Source organism: Mustela nivalis (genome assembly GCF_964662115.1).
Source record: "Mustela nivalis genome assembly, chromosome: 15".
In the NCBI taxonomy this organism is placed as follows: Eukaryota; Metazoa; Chordata; class Mammalia; order Carnivora; family Mustelidae; genus Mustela; species Mustela nivalis.
In genome coordinates, this window is record NC_139034.1 from 7,949,117 (window position 1) to 7,961,500 (window position 12,384).

Sequence of the window (12,384 nt, forward strand, 5' to 3'; positions counted from 1 at the left end):
ATGTTTTAAAGTTTCCTTTTCTTCTAGGAGTGTCCCCATAAATAGAAACAATTAATATCGGTAAAAATTGCTTTTTCCTGAGAACACAGTTTGTTGGAGAATTTTTCTCTTCCTTAACTTTTTCAAAAATTCAGTTATTTCATATCCTTATAGCTTTCCATGAAGGTTGTGAAGATCAGTTTGCACCCATTTCATGACCGAGCATTCTCATGAGTAAGAAACAGAAGATAGATCTATAGCTTTTTTCTGGCAGTTAACTAAATCCGCACTTTACTTTTGTACTATTCTGTCACCATTTCTCTCAAAGAATAGAGGAGAGAGAGAGAAATAAAATTAATTAGCTTGTCTTCAGAATCTTAAAACTCAAGTGCATTATTTACCTTTGTAGAATTGGCCCTATTTTGACTTCCACATGTCAACAGTCCTGAGTTTTTTCTGTTCCATACATAGTCATATGAAAATACAGCCATCCAAAGTCTGACATTGTGATCCCCAGTGTTCGGTGTCATGTTTATGCCATGAGGAACTGTGTATTATTTCTTCAGTAACTGATTTTAACAGTGACTTTATCATTGCCATGGTATTTTTTCCTTCAGTTTCCTTACTTTACTTCAGCTATGTATTATTTATTTTGCAATGAATTTTCTTCTCCTGTGTTAGGATCTTACCCAGTGTGTTACATGCCAAGAAAAACACATTACTGTAAAGAAGGAACCACCTGAGTCCCTGGGAATGACAGTGGCAGGGGGCAGAGGAAGCAAGAGTGGTGAACTGCCCATCCTTGTAACCAGTGTGCCAGCTCATGGCTGTCTGGCACGTGATGGCCGCATCAAAAGAGGTAAGATAGGAAGGGCTGGGAACAGTGAAACTCTTCCCATCTTCTCCCTGCATGCAACTCATGTTTGAAAAAAGTAACAAATATTCCCCAAATTTTCTATTAAATATGATTTTTTAAAAATCTTCTAAAGTGTCCCTTCCATATATAAGTGTAAAACCTCTCTCTAAGGTTAGAAAAACGCCTAATGGGAAGGAAAATTGCTGCAGTTTGATGATGTTTCCGTTCTTTTTTTTTTTTAAGAATTTATTTATTTATCTGACAGACAGAGATTACAAGTAGGCAGAGAGGCAGGCGGGGGGTGGGTGGAGGGGAAGCAGGCTTCCGGCTGAGCAGAGCCCGATGCGGGCTCGATCCTAGGACCTGGGATCATGACCTGAGCTGCAGGCAGAGGCTTTAACCCACTGAGCCACCCAGGCGCCCTTTCCATTATTTTCTAATGTTTATTTAGATCATTGCATTATTTTATGTTGGAAAAAACCCTCTAAAAAATAGAACACTCATCCTTTCCTTCCTAACCTTTTATATAATCCTCGTTGCCCTTTTTTTTTTTTATTATATTACTTGTCAGGGCAACAAACACCTTTTTTTCTTCCTTAAGCAAAAGATGCTCAAATCACAAGTTTCATTTCTTTGTGTAGACCCAAGGATCTCTTCTCTTTAAGTATTCTGATACATCCACGCTGAGCAAACTCTGTAGGACTATATCTATAAAACTGTGTAACTCTAAAACAGGATATGTTAAAAATTCATTTCTAAGAGCAAAAGATCAAATAATTTTTGAGCAGGAAAGAACTATAGAAATCACTGAAGCCCAAAGAAGAGAAATGAACATGCCCAGGTCCTGCACATTAGCAAAACCAGGTCTAATGACTTGGACGTCCAGTCAAATCACAGTGCCTCAAGCCACATTTTTTCCTATGTATGATGAAATTATCTTAAAGTTTTGAGTTGTTTTGGAATGTTTTCCATGAATTGGATTTTTCCCTCGATATCGTAAGAATGACAGAGATGTGAAAAATTACAAATAACAGGATGTATAGGGAAGATAATGACTTGGTAGCTCATCTCATTTTCTTGTTTATTCCTTTGGACAGGTGATATATTGCTGAATATCAATGGCATTGATTTGAACAATTGAAGTCACAGTGAGGCCATGGCTATGCTAAAAGCCAGCACCGCGTCCCCTGCTGTTGTCCTGAAAGCACTTGAGGTCCAGACTGTCGAGGAGGCAGCCCAGGCTACCGAAGAGCAGCCAGGCACCTTCAGCGAGAATGAGTAGGACTCCAGCTGGTCGCCGTCGTGGCTCATGTGGCTTGGGCTTCCAAGGTACTGACAGCGTTTCAGCAGTTTCATGGAATAATCGTAGTGACAACATTTCTCAGTATGGAACACAGTAAATTCATTTGTCCAGGATGTGAGGGGGAAGGTCCTGGTCAGAGATGAAGTGGCAATGGCATATCAAGTTATAGAAGAAAAGGGTATTTTTTTCCTTAGGTTATTATATTTTAAAAGATAAATTTAGAGAGAAGAGCAGTGGTTGCAGGGACTGGGGGAGGGACAGAGCAGTGAGCAATGAGGAGCGTGGGTGTCTCTGTGACAGAAACGTCGTAGAACGACATGATTGTGCAACACTCTGGATGGACCTAATGAGACCTCCATATCCCACTGCAAAGGATGCGAGTAAAATGTTATATAAACTCAAATTCTACTTTATTTAATAAATAACATCTATGAAGTAATTATAGAGGTGAATACAGAAAACAAATACGATAAAGAAGGAAATGATGGGGGAGGGGGAGTCATGCTCTGGAGCTGCAGCCAGTACAAGCTGCTACTCGGGGGCCGAGCCTGCTTGCTCCACGGAGGCAGGGGGCGGCAGCTCGGTGGCAGGACCCTGCTGGTCATCCAGGAAAGTCAAAAGGCCTGGTGGCTCTTCCGTGGCAGAGAAGTGAACGAGGGCCCTGACGACCATCTGCCCTGGCCCCAATGGGTCAGGGGGGGTCACTGGTCTTCCTAACCCATAGTGAGCAGCCATAGCAGGGATGGCGGGGGCCAGCTCAGGCCCCAGAGGTGTAGCAGGTGCCAGAGTGGCTGGTGGAACAACTTCCCGAGACACATCCTGATCTGGCTCTGGGGCCGGTGCTGTAGCTCCAAGAAGAGAAAGCATCATCAGCTTGATTGACTTCCCTTTTGCCTTTCCCTTTCCCCACCACTCAGCGTGGCCTGCGTTCAAGACCCAGCCCCCAGAAGGTGTCCCCGATGGAAGCCCATGGGGACAGGGATCTGAGACGACTCACTCTCTTCGGCCCAATTACAATCTACGGAGGCTTCCTCAGGGTGGCCCACCCTGCCTCCGCCTCAGGCCCACATGAGTCACCCCCAGTCCTCCTCACCCCTAGCCTCTGGCTCCGTGGTCTTTTCAGGAGCGCATTGCCTTTCTGGAAGCAGAAGCTGGGCACAGCGCTGCAGGTCCGAGCCCGGCACATTGACCTGCAGGTAGGCCAGCAGCGTATGCAAGCTGGGAAACTCCGGAGGCTGCACAAAATCCCCTGGATACTTTTCCACCCAGGTGTTCAGGATGGCATAGACGGCCCTGGGGACAGACATGGAGGCAGAGAAGTCAGAGGACAGGGTACGCATCCAAACCAAAATCCCAGGGAACCTATGTGGGAACCTGGGCCCCTGGGCTGTCAGCTCCTGTCTGAGACCAGTCGGACTCCTTGTCCAATTGCGACCTGGCAGTCCTGCGTGAGAAAGGCCTGCTCCCACACGGCAGGCTGGCCAAAAGCCGCTAGGAGTGGGAGTCCTTGGTCAATGGGGGGAGCATTTCTGGACTTCTTAGGGGAGCTGGACACACTCCTCAGTCTGTCTCCTTGCCCACGAGCCACTTGAATTCAACTGCATGTGCCTGGGGAGAAGTGGTGTCTGGCCTCTTAATTACCCTCACTGCACTCACCTCTGCTCAGTGAAGATCCAACCGAGGAGGGAACAAAGGGACTCTGTCTCTAGCCAGGCCTTCCCAGGACCCTCCCCATACCTCCACCGTTACCTCCTCTGCCCGTTCACTAGGTGCCATGAGAGTGGGTCTGTTTCCACTGACACTCACCTCCCACAGGGTGTGGGATGTCTGCTGCTCCCTGGGCTCTACTGGGTCACCCTCTCCCTGAGACCCCTCTGTGCACCCAACGTGCAGGTGCCAACACTGCTATGCGATGGTTCCTAAATCCTGTGTTCTGGGTCCCAGAATTGGGGCAGAGAGAGGGCTGGGAAGGGGCAGGGATGGAGCATGACCCTCTCAGGGGTGGAAGCTGTCCTCCATCCCCCTCTGCTCTCCCACAGTGCTCACACACCTACCCCAGTTCCCCAGGGCACCTTTCCAATTTCCAGTAGAAGCTCTCAGACATTTACCATAAAGCAGAATAACGAGGTGAGTCTGAAGGTCCGGCAGCCCCTCAAACTCACAGGACCCTCACTACCCTGGTGGAGAGGGAAGGCCCTCCTAAAGCAGCCAAAGCTTACTCACATGTTGCGCTGCTCCTGGGGTCCGCCGACCTCATCATAGCTGGAATAAACACATCCGAATCTAGAGGAGGCCAGGGGGCATCGCATGAGATGTCTGTGGATATTGGCTCTCACCGCCAGACCCTCGACTAGCCTGCAGCCCTGGGGTGCTTTCTGTTCTGTGCAGGGATCCCATTCAGCTCCTGGATAATCGCCTCCACCTACCGGGGCTTCCTGAATGCTTGCTGAATAAAAGGGCCCCAACCAGCCCATCACCGACATCTGAGTGGGCCCGGCCCCTGCTCACCCCCAGGGATGCTTGCTCTGGATTCAGCCAGACACAGGCCCCAGAAGGAGTCTCAGATCTCCCTTTCAGTGGCAAAGGAGCCCAGCTCAAGATCATAGTGAGAGTCAGGGATGAGGCAGAGGCTTCATCATGAGGGGCACAGGAATGAGCAAAGAGCATGCCCACAGGCCCTCCAGCAGAATTTTCCACTGGCGCAGGCTCCCAGGTGTCCTTTCCCTACAAGACCCCACTGAGTCCCTATAATACCTCTGCCCCAGTTAGGAGCAAGGGAAGCTTGGGGAAGCTTGGGGACCTGCCAGAGTCTCACAACAGGAATTGGCCAAATCTCACAGAGCAGTTAGGGGCAGGGGAGGGTGCTCACCTTGCAAAGAGGAGGTCCAGCACCTCCTGGGGGGTGGCCAAGTGACGGTATGTGTCCAGAAAGGTGTGGACACAGTGTAGATCTTGTCTGATGACGGCAGGCACCAGGTGATCTATTGCGGCCTGCAGCTTGTTGGCCCGCTTGGCCATCAGCACCGAGGTCTTGCTCCTCTTCCTGGTTGAACGATTTTTCCCCTGAGGTGAATCAGAGGAGACATGAGTCACTGCTGTGGCCACCAGGAGGGTTGGGGCTTGGAGGGCAGAATGAGCCCCCAGATCTCAGGGACTTCAGCAAGAGGTGGGACAAGAGAGCCCAGAGTCCGAAAAAGAATCGGGTGACTCAGTGTCTCATTGGGTTCAGCCTAAAGCTCTTGGTTTTGCTTCAGGTCATGGTCTCCGTGTTCTGAGGCTGCGATCCTCGTAGGGCTGTGTCCATAGGGCAGTGTCTGCTTGAGGATTCTGTTTCTCGGTCTACTTCTCCCCACTCTCCCCCTGTCTCTCTCTCAAATCCATCAATCAGCCAATCAGTTAAGAAGCCTTTAAGGCAATGAGAAAATGTTCTTGGTATCCATACAAAGAATTGAAAGAAATGATGTCTGAACTTGCTAGTATCTGAGGTCCCTTTGTGAGCGGAGTATGGATAGCACATCCCTGCCTGAGTGGCTTGGATCCTGTTATTTCTGATAACATAGCCCATTCTTTTTACTTTTTTGAAAGACTTGTTATTTATTTATTTGACAGAGAGAGAGGTGACAAGTAGGCAGAGAGGCAGCCAGACATAAAGGGGGAAGCAGGCTCCCTGCTGAGCAGAGGACCCCACGCCCCCGACGTGGGCCTCGATCCCAGGACTGTGAGACCCAGGACCCATGACCTGAGCTGCAGGCAGAGGCTGAAACCCCTGAGCCACCCCGGCACCCAACATATCCCATTCTTGAGATGAGAACACAGAGATGTTTAAGGTGAGAGGGCTTAGGATAAGAAGGCACGGAGGCTGTAGGATGCAGCACTGTGCCTTGGCCAGAGAAGGGGATTACATCCAGTCCTGCCCCAGTAAAGGGCTCCATGGCTGTGATCAATGACTGGCCTTCCGGACTGCCGTGCAGTGCAGTGCAGTGAGGCCCCTGTTCCTTTTCCTTGCGGGGGGGGGGGGGGCAACAATGTGTTCCATCAATACCAAAGCGCAGAGCAAGAGACAGAGTACCATGTCCCTTTGGATCAAAGTCTCCCAATCCAGTCTTTGCAAGACTTGCAGAAGCTGAGGAAGGACTGTTGGGCCAGTGGGGGCACCTGGGAGCACGAGTTAGGAAAATGCCTTGGCCAGGGCAAAAGGAGTCTAAATCAACGGGATGAAACCTGGTCTAAAGTCTCTTTAATGATACTCCTATAAGTATGTGGACAATGGCAGTGCTTCTGTCCAAGGCGTGGGCAGAACGTTGTGGGCCAGTTTGGGGAAGAGATGGGATGCAGATTCACGGGAGTACAGGACTCTAGGAGGCCAGGTTGGCTTCTAGGAAGTGGGGCCCTTGGTGCTGCATGGGCGCCCCGGGGTTGGGTCTCCCCAGCACCTGCACTCACCCTGAGCCAGCGCCAGACTCTGTTGGCCGTGTGCGGCTTCGTGTCCTTGGAGGAAGGAGAGCAGGCAATCTCCTCGGTCACCTCCTGCACCATGTCCTCTGGGGCGTTCTTTAAAGACAGTGCCCGGCAGGCAGGCAGGAGGACTTAGAGCCCTGTCTGGAGGCCTTTGCTGGTCTTCAGACCCAGGGCGCTCCATTCCAGACACACCACAGCCCAGGTGGCAGAGCCCTCCCCCAAGGAGAGAAACGTGGCCCAGCTTCAGGGCCTTGGATGTGCTCTGGCACAGCTCAGAGTCACCTCAGGAATCCCCTGTGCACCCTGCCCACCCTGACATTGGTGTGAACAAGAAGGGATCACAAGAGTATCCACTGTACTCACCCTCCTCCAGCCCATGGGCAGGAACCCCCACATATCCCTCCTCCCCTCAAACTCCAGAGAAAGGGATGGGGCTTCCCTAGGACGGTTCAGAGGGGTGGGCATCGCCTAGTCTCCTCAGTAGTAAGTACCTTATGGCGTCTCCCTCGAAAGGTCCTGCGGCATTGGGGGGGTGGTTTTAGCCAATGTCTGCAGCATGGGAACAAGTCATTTTCTTGGGGGTTCTGGTACCCAGAGCCCCAGAAACTAGGTACACAACAGGAAAACATCTTTCTGTGTCAAGGTCCTGAGTCCAGTAACCCTGCTACTGGACTAGACTGGCTGCCTGGTTGCAGGGGTTCCAAGTTCTGAAGGCCTTTGTGATCCAGGCAGTGACATCACTTCCTGAGATGCCCTATCAGGGCCCACTCCTGATTGGACCCCTACACGAACAGTGCTCCCATCTGCCATCTCCTCTTCCCCCTTCTGCATGCAAGGCCACATCTTATCTGTACACAGTGACCCAACACACCCCTCTCCACAGGCCCCCAGGGAAGGTCTGGGAGCAGCCAGGGCCCCAGCTTGCAAACACACCTGGTTTCAGACACAAGTCTCTATTCTTACCTGGTTCAGACCCTAGATAAGCCATTGTGGCAGACAGGGATGGTCTTCTTGCCAAATATGGATGAGTCCAGCATGTCTTTCTATCAGATGTCCACAGGCATAGGTTGGATAATAGCTATGATGTTAGAGGAGTGCTGTCACATGTAGGAAATACCTCCCACCCAATTTCCTCCCTCCTGTCAACGTCTTGGAATCTGCTACTCATCAGATCCCACCTCACAGTCCCTCCTGGGGTGTGTGTTTGTGTGCACCAGCACACAAGCTCCTGTGTGCACACATGTGTTCATCGGTGCTCACATTCTGGAGTCCCAGAAGAGGACATCCCCACTTACAGAGGGCTGGGTAATAGCTTCCCAAAGTCTTAGGCTTTCCATTTTCAATGCAACCCTAAAGAAGGGACTGGAGTCTTGGCCCTTGATGGTCAGAATGTACCGTTAATCCTAGAGACCGCCTGTCCCGGGATGCAGGCCATTCTCTCCTTTCCAAAGGGTGTGATGCAGATGGTGGTCCATTCAGTGGGTCGCCATGTCCCGGGATCCTCCTCAGACAAAAACCTGGGCATATGTCTCCTATCTAGGAGACCAATGATCACCCTCAGCCCGATAACATTTCCAGGCCAACAGCCACTTCCTTCCAGAAAAACTTTTCCAGAGCCCCCAGTGAATGGCTACGTTGCATCCAGGACCCCAACTTTCAGGACAATCAATGAGCTGGGTTCAAGCCGGCTAAGCATCCCTACCAGTCTGATTCTGGGCAAGGCCCGGACCCTTCAGGGATCTTCACAGTCTCCTTTCGGGGGCTCCATTGTTTCCCCAACTCCTCTGTAGACATGTTTGTGTGACCCCTCCCCAGAGTGTGGTCCGGACTTGGTGATTCACTTCCATGTCACAGAACGTGGCCACGTGACCCAAAGGCCCTTCTGAGATTTCGTTCGAAAACTCATTGCCCAGCCCCATGTTGACTCGGATCCATGTTCTCTCTCCAATCTTCATACTGGAGCACAAGCCCCTAGGTTGAACCATGACCCAGACATAGGCACATGGCCCAGCCCTGTGGGCCCACAGCAGACAGAAGTCAGGTCATTGAGATGGGCTGTATCTGGCCCATGCCCCTGAGTGCGCTCAGGTTCTCGGTGAAGCAGGTCCTCCCTTGGTGTTGTCAGCAGCCCAGTTGAAGGAGAGACTCTGGCAGGAGCCCCCAGCAGAGCACTGCTGGATTCCTGATCCCCTGAGACCACGAGGCAGCATTTGTTGGTTCAGCCACTGAGTGTGGGGAAGTGTGGTCACACAGCCCTGGGAGAAGGGCACTGATACTGACCAACTTCCCGGGCCCTGGCCCTCCTCCCCTCCTACTCTGGTCCTTCCTCAGCTTCTCTGGCCACCCTGGCCCCCTTTCTAACCTCCAGTCCTCTGCTCCATGGTGCCCCCGCCAGGTGGAATGCACTCGCATTTGTGCAGGGCTGTCTCCTTCTTTTCCTCCCGCAGGAATCCTCTGTGTCATCTCAGCACAGCCTTGTCATACCCCTCACCGGGGGGAGTTCAGGCCTTAGTTGTGTCCCTTGCTCTTTTGCTGTGGAGCAGTCGCTTTTCCCGTTCACATTTTGGTTTCTCGTTTGTCCATCTTCTGCTCTAGACCCTGAGCTCTCACGAGGAGAACCCGCTGGGCTGATAAGCCCTGGCACCATCTGAGTGCGCAGTGCCCAGTGGCTGAATGAGCGGGAGACAGGATCCGTCCCAGCACAGACCAGCTCTGGTGTTTGAGCCTCACTGATTTTAGTCCTGTGTAAGCCTTTTGTTTTATTTTTAAGTTAACTGTGCCTGTTGTGGGCCTCGAACTCATAACCCTGAGATCAAGGATCCTAGTGCCTGAGGAAGTCAGGTGCCTCTTTGGTCCTCTTTAAAGGTTTTAGGCTAATTACTATTCAAGTGAACTTGGTCACTCCAACATGCTGTACGGAGCAATATTACATTACGCTGAATGACCATGTAACTCCCCAGGTTTTGGTAGCCTGTCACCACAGAGGTCCCCCCCTTGACAGTGCTGAGTGGATCTTCAGATTGCAGACTGAAATCCTTTCTGTGTTCTTCAGGAGCCCAGAGTCTCTCCATCATTGGCCTTCTCCCTCCTTGGGATGACATGCACCTCTGACGCCATCAGCACAAGAAGGAAGATGACAAGGAAATACACACAGGAGGGGTGTTTCCGGGCAGGTCTTGAAGGCCTCAAGGTTCACTTTGATGCCCAATCTTTTATGTATTATTTTAGGATTTTATTCTTTATTAGAGGGAAAAGAGCACAAGCAGGGGGAGGGGTAGAGGGAGGAGAACCAGAGAGATGCTGATCTGAGGAGGACAGGGGTGGCTGATATAGACCTGTGCAGGGAACAGCGGAGGCCGCTCAGAGCTGGCCTCTGTCATCTGGTGGGCCGGGAGTAAGGAGTAGCCTCAGATCCCTGTGCCCATGACCTGCTATCAGGGGAGACCCTCTAGGGATTGCTTCCTGGACTCAGAGAACATTGAATGGTGGGGAAATTTTCCTTGATTTAGGAGGGACATGAAAAGTCAATCATTGGGTTGATAGTTTCTCTTCTTGGACTGACAGCCCCAACCTCAGAAGAAGATGCTGAACCACCTCAAGAGCTACCTCTAGCTCCCACTGTGGTGCCTACCACAGCTTCACAGCCTGAGGGGCCTGGATGGGAACCAGTTGTGAGTGTGATACAGCTATGGATACAGCCGAGGGGAGGCACCTACCTGAAGGGGCCTACTGCAAAGTTCTATGGACAACCAGGTGCATGATTGAAAGACTTAGGGGTCTTCCCCTGTGGGGGACATTCCTGGCTTAAAAGTGTTCAAGCGGTGAAGCGGGGCGATATCCCAGGTGTGACAGCATGATCTCAGGATCCCGGGGGTCCCAGAAGGCCAGCTGTGGCCCGAATGCTTCCGAGTTCCCAGACATCAGTTAGGGAGGATGGCTGAAAACCAGGAAGCTAGGTCCCGGCTTTCTGCTCTGGGAAGCAAGCTGGGCCCAGACACCACCTTATTCCATCCACAAAGTCTCACACATCTCGCTATTCTGGTTGCAATGAAGAAATGGACTGTACACCAGAATTTTGTACCTGTGGATTATGCCCAGGATTTAAGGTGCTAGAGAAATATTTTTTGACATAAGGATGGAGAAATGGTTCCTCCACAACAACTACTGGAAGGACAACTGAAGGATTATTTCAGCACATGGAGTCAGACCTGCAGGAGTGAATGGGAAACAAAGAGCCCGGTGGGTAAGTAGTTAGCCAACATGTCGGGAAATCTGAATTACCATTAGCTGTAAAACACCCGAAAAAGCCATTTCGAGAGAAGTTAGTGACAAGTTGGAATGACATGATCATGCACATTGTTAGAACAACTGAAGGTACTTAGCATTAAAGGATTCTGAGATTCTCATTTTGTGCTCTAAGAGGGGTAATAGACTCAGTTCAGACGTAAGTTACACGTGCTTAAGAGTTTGGGTTTTTAAAGATTTCATGTATTTATTTATTTATTTATTTGTCAGCAAGAGTGTGAGAGCGCACAAGCAGGGGGAGCAGCAGGCAGAGGAAGAAGTGGGCTCTGGGCTGAGCAAGCAGCTTGATGCAGGACTCAGTCCCAGGTCCCCAGTATCATGGCCTGAGCCGAAGGCAGATGCCTAAGAGACTGAGCTACGTAGGCGTCCCTACATGGGCTTAAGAGTTTTAAAGGTGGGGCACCTGGGTGTCTCAGTTGGTTAAGGAACTGCCTTTGGCTCAAGTCATGATCCTGGAGTCCCAGGTCCCACATCAGGCTCCCTGCTCGGCAGGGAGTCTGCTGCTCCCTCTGACCTCTCCCCCTCATACTCTCTCTCTCTCTTGCTCTCTCATTCTGTGTCTCTCTAATAAATAAATAAAATCTTTTTTTAAAAAAAGAGTTTTACAGGTAACTCTAAAATCATAGAAATAGAGTATATGTTTTTTCAAACTAAAAGATAAAATAAGAGAATAAAAAAATATGTCAACTCCTAGACAGGGAACAAATGCTCGGCGGGAAGCCAGCTTCCTTCTCCCTTTCTGTCTGCCTCTCTGCCTACTTGTGATCTCTCTCTGTCAAATAAATAAATAAAATCATTTTTTAAAAAATGCATGATCAGGGACGCCTGGGTGGTTCAGTTGGTTAAGCAGTTGCCTTCGGCTGGGTTCACGGTCCCAGCATCCTGGGATTGAGTCCCACATCGGGCTCCTTGCTCAGCAGGAAGCCTTCTTCTCCCTCTGCCTCTGCCTGCCTCTGCTCACTCTCTCTGACCCAAAAAAAAAAAAAAAAAAAAGCATGATCAATAGAAAAGTAAAAAAAAATGGCAGAAAGAAGTCTACCTATATAAGCCATCACAACAAATGTGGGCCGTTAAACCATAAGTCAAATCATATATGAATGGACAGAACTCTTAAATTGAATTAGGAAATTAACAAAATCTGTTTCTCTGCTGTTTTCAAAAAAAGATCAAATGCAAGAGGACAGAAACCATTGCACAGGCCCAAACTAAAACCAAAGCAGATGCACTGGGTTTTGCCTGGAGGTGGAAATACCCCAGGCTGATGGCCTTGGGAGACACGAGGGTTGGGGGTGGGTGGCCAACTAAGGGAGGAATAAATGGAAGAAGTGATGTGAGATTTGAGGCGGAAATGGTAAGAATGAGCCACCTGGGTGCCGTACTTCAGGCAGAACATCCTAAGGCCCCGTAGGATGTTCTCAAACATCCTACGGGACCTTAGGATGTTTGAGGAACAGAAAGGTTGGTGTCCTTTGACAGATGGTAC

General features: G+C 50.3%; 3 protein-coding genes across 8 annotated transcripts in view; 1 reads left to right on the top strand and 2 right to left on the bottom strand.

The window, feature by feature from the left end:
- MTMR6 (myotubularin related protein 6) overlaps positions 1-12,384 on the bottom strand; it is an 821,484-nt gene that overhangs the window by 99,326 nt on the left and 709,774 nt on the right. The gene's annotated exons all lie outside the window — the stretch shown is intronic.
- Positions 1-12,384, top strand: part of LOC309848512 (uncharacterized protein) — a 321,975-nt gene that overhangs the window by 1,300 nt on the left and 308,291 nt on the right. Inside the window, exons 1-5 of one of the 2 annotated variants that reach the window (XM_082700201.1) lie at positions 661-838; positions 1,933-2,164; positions 9,192-9,341; positions 9,649-9,786; positions 10,161-10,858. The gene's annotated coding sequence lies outside the window, so the exon portion shown is untranslated. Of the gene's footprint in view, positions 1-660; positions 839-1,932; positions 2,165-9,191; positions 9,342-9,648; positions 9,787-10,160; positions 10,922-12,384 lie in introns of those variants that run through there. The other variant, XM_082700202.1, reaches the window with a different exon arrangement.
- The window catches only part of LOC309848517 (ral guanine nucleotide dissociation stimulator-like), a 729,203-nt gene continuing 719,350 nt past the window's right edge, over positions 2,532-12,384 (bottom strand). The window contains exons 1-7 of one of the 3 annotated variants that reach the window (XM_082700213.1): positions 10,678-10,750; positions 7,560-7,674; positions 6,582-6,689; positions 5,008-5,201; positions 4,362-4,421; positions 3,232-3,431; positions 2,532-2,980 (exon numbers count right to left, since the gene is read on the bottom strand). In XM_082700213.1, coding sequence (XP_082556339.1) covers positions 2,670-2,980; positions 3,232-3,431; positions 4,362-4,421; positions 5,008-5,201; positions 6,582-6,674 — 858 coding nt within the window. In that variant the 5' untranslated portion in view covers positions 6,675-6,689; positions 7,560-7,674; positions 10,678-10,750 and the 3' untranslated portion in view covers positions 2,532-2,669. Of the gene's footprint in view, positions 2,981-3,231; positions 3,432-4,361; positions 4,422-5,007; positions 5,202-6,581; positions 6,690-7,087; positions 7,428-7,559; positions 7,675-10,677; positions 10,751-12,384 lie in introns of those variants that run through there. The other 2 variants (XM_082700214.1, XM_082700212.1) reach the window with 2 other exon arrangements.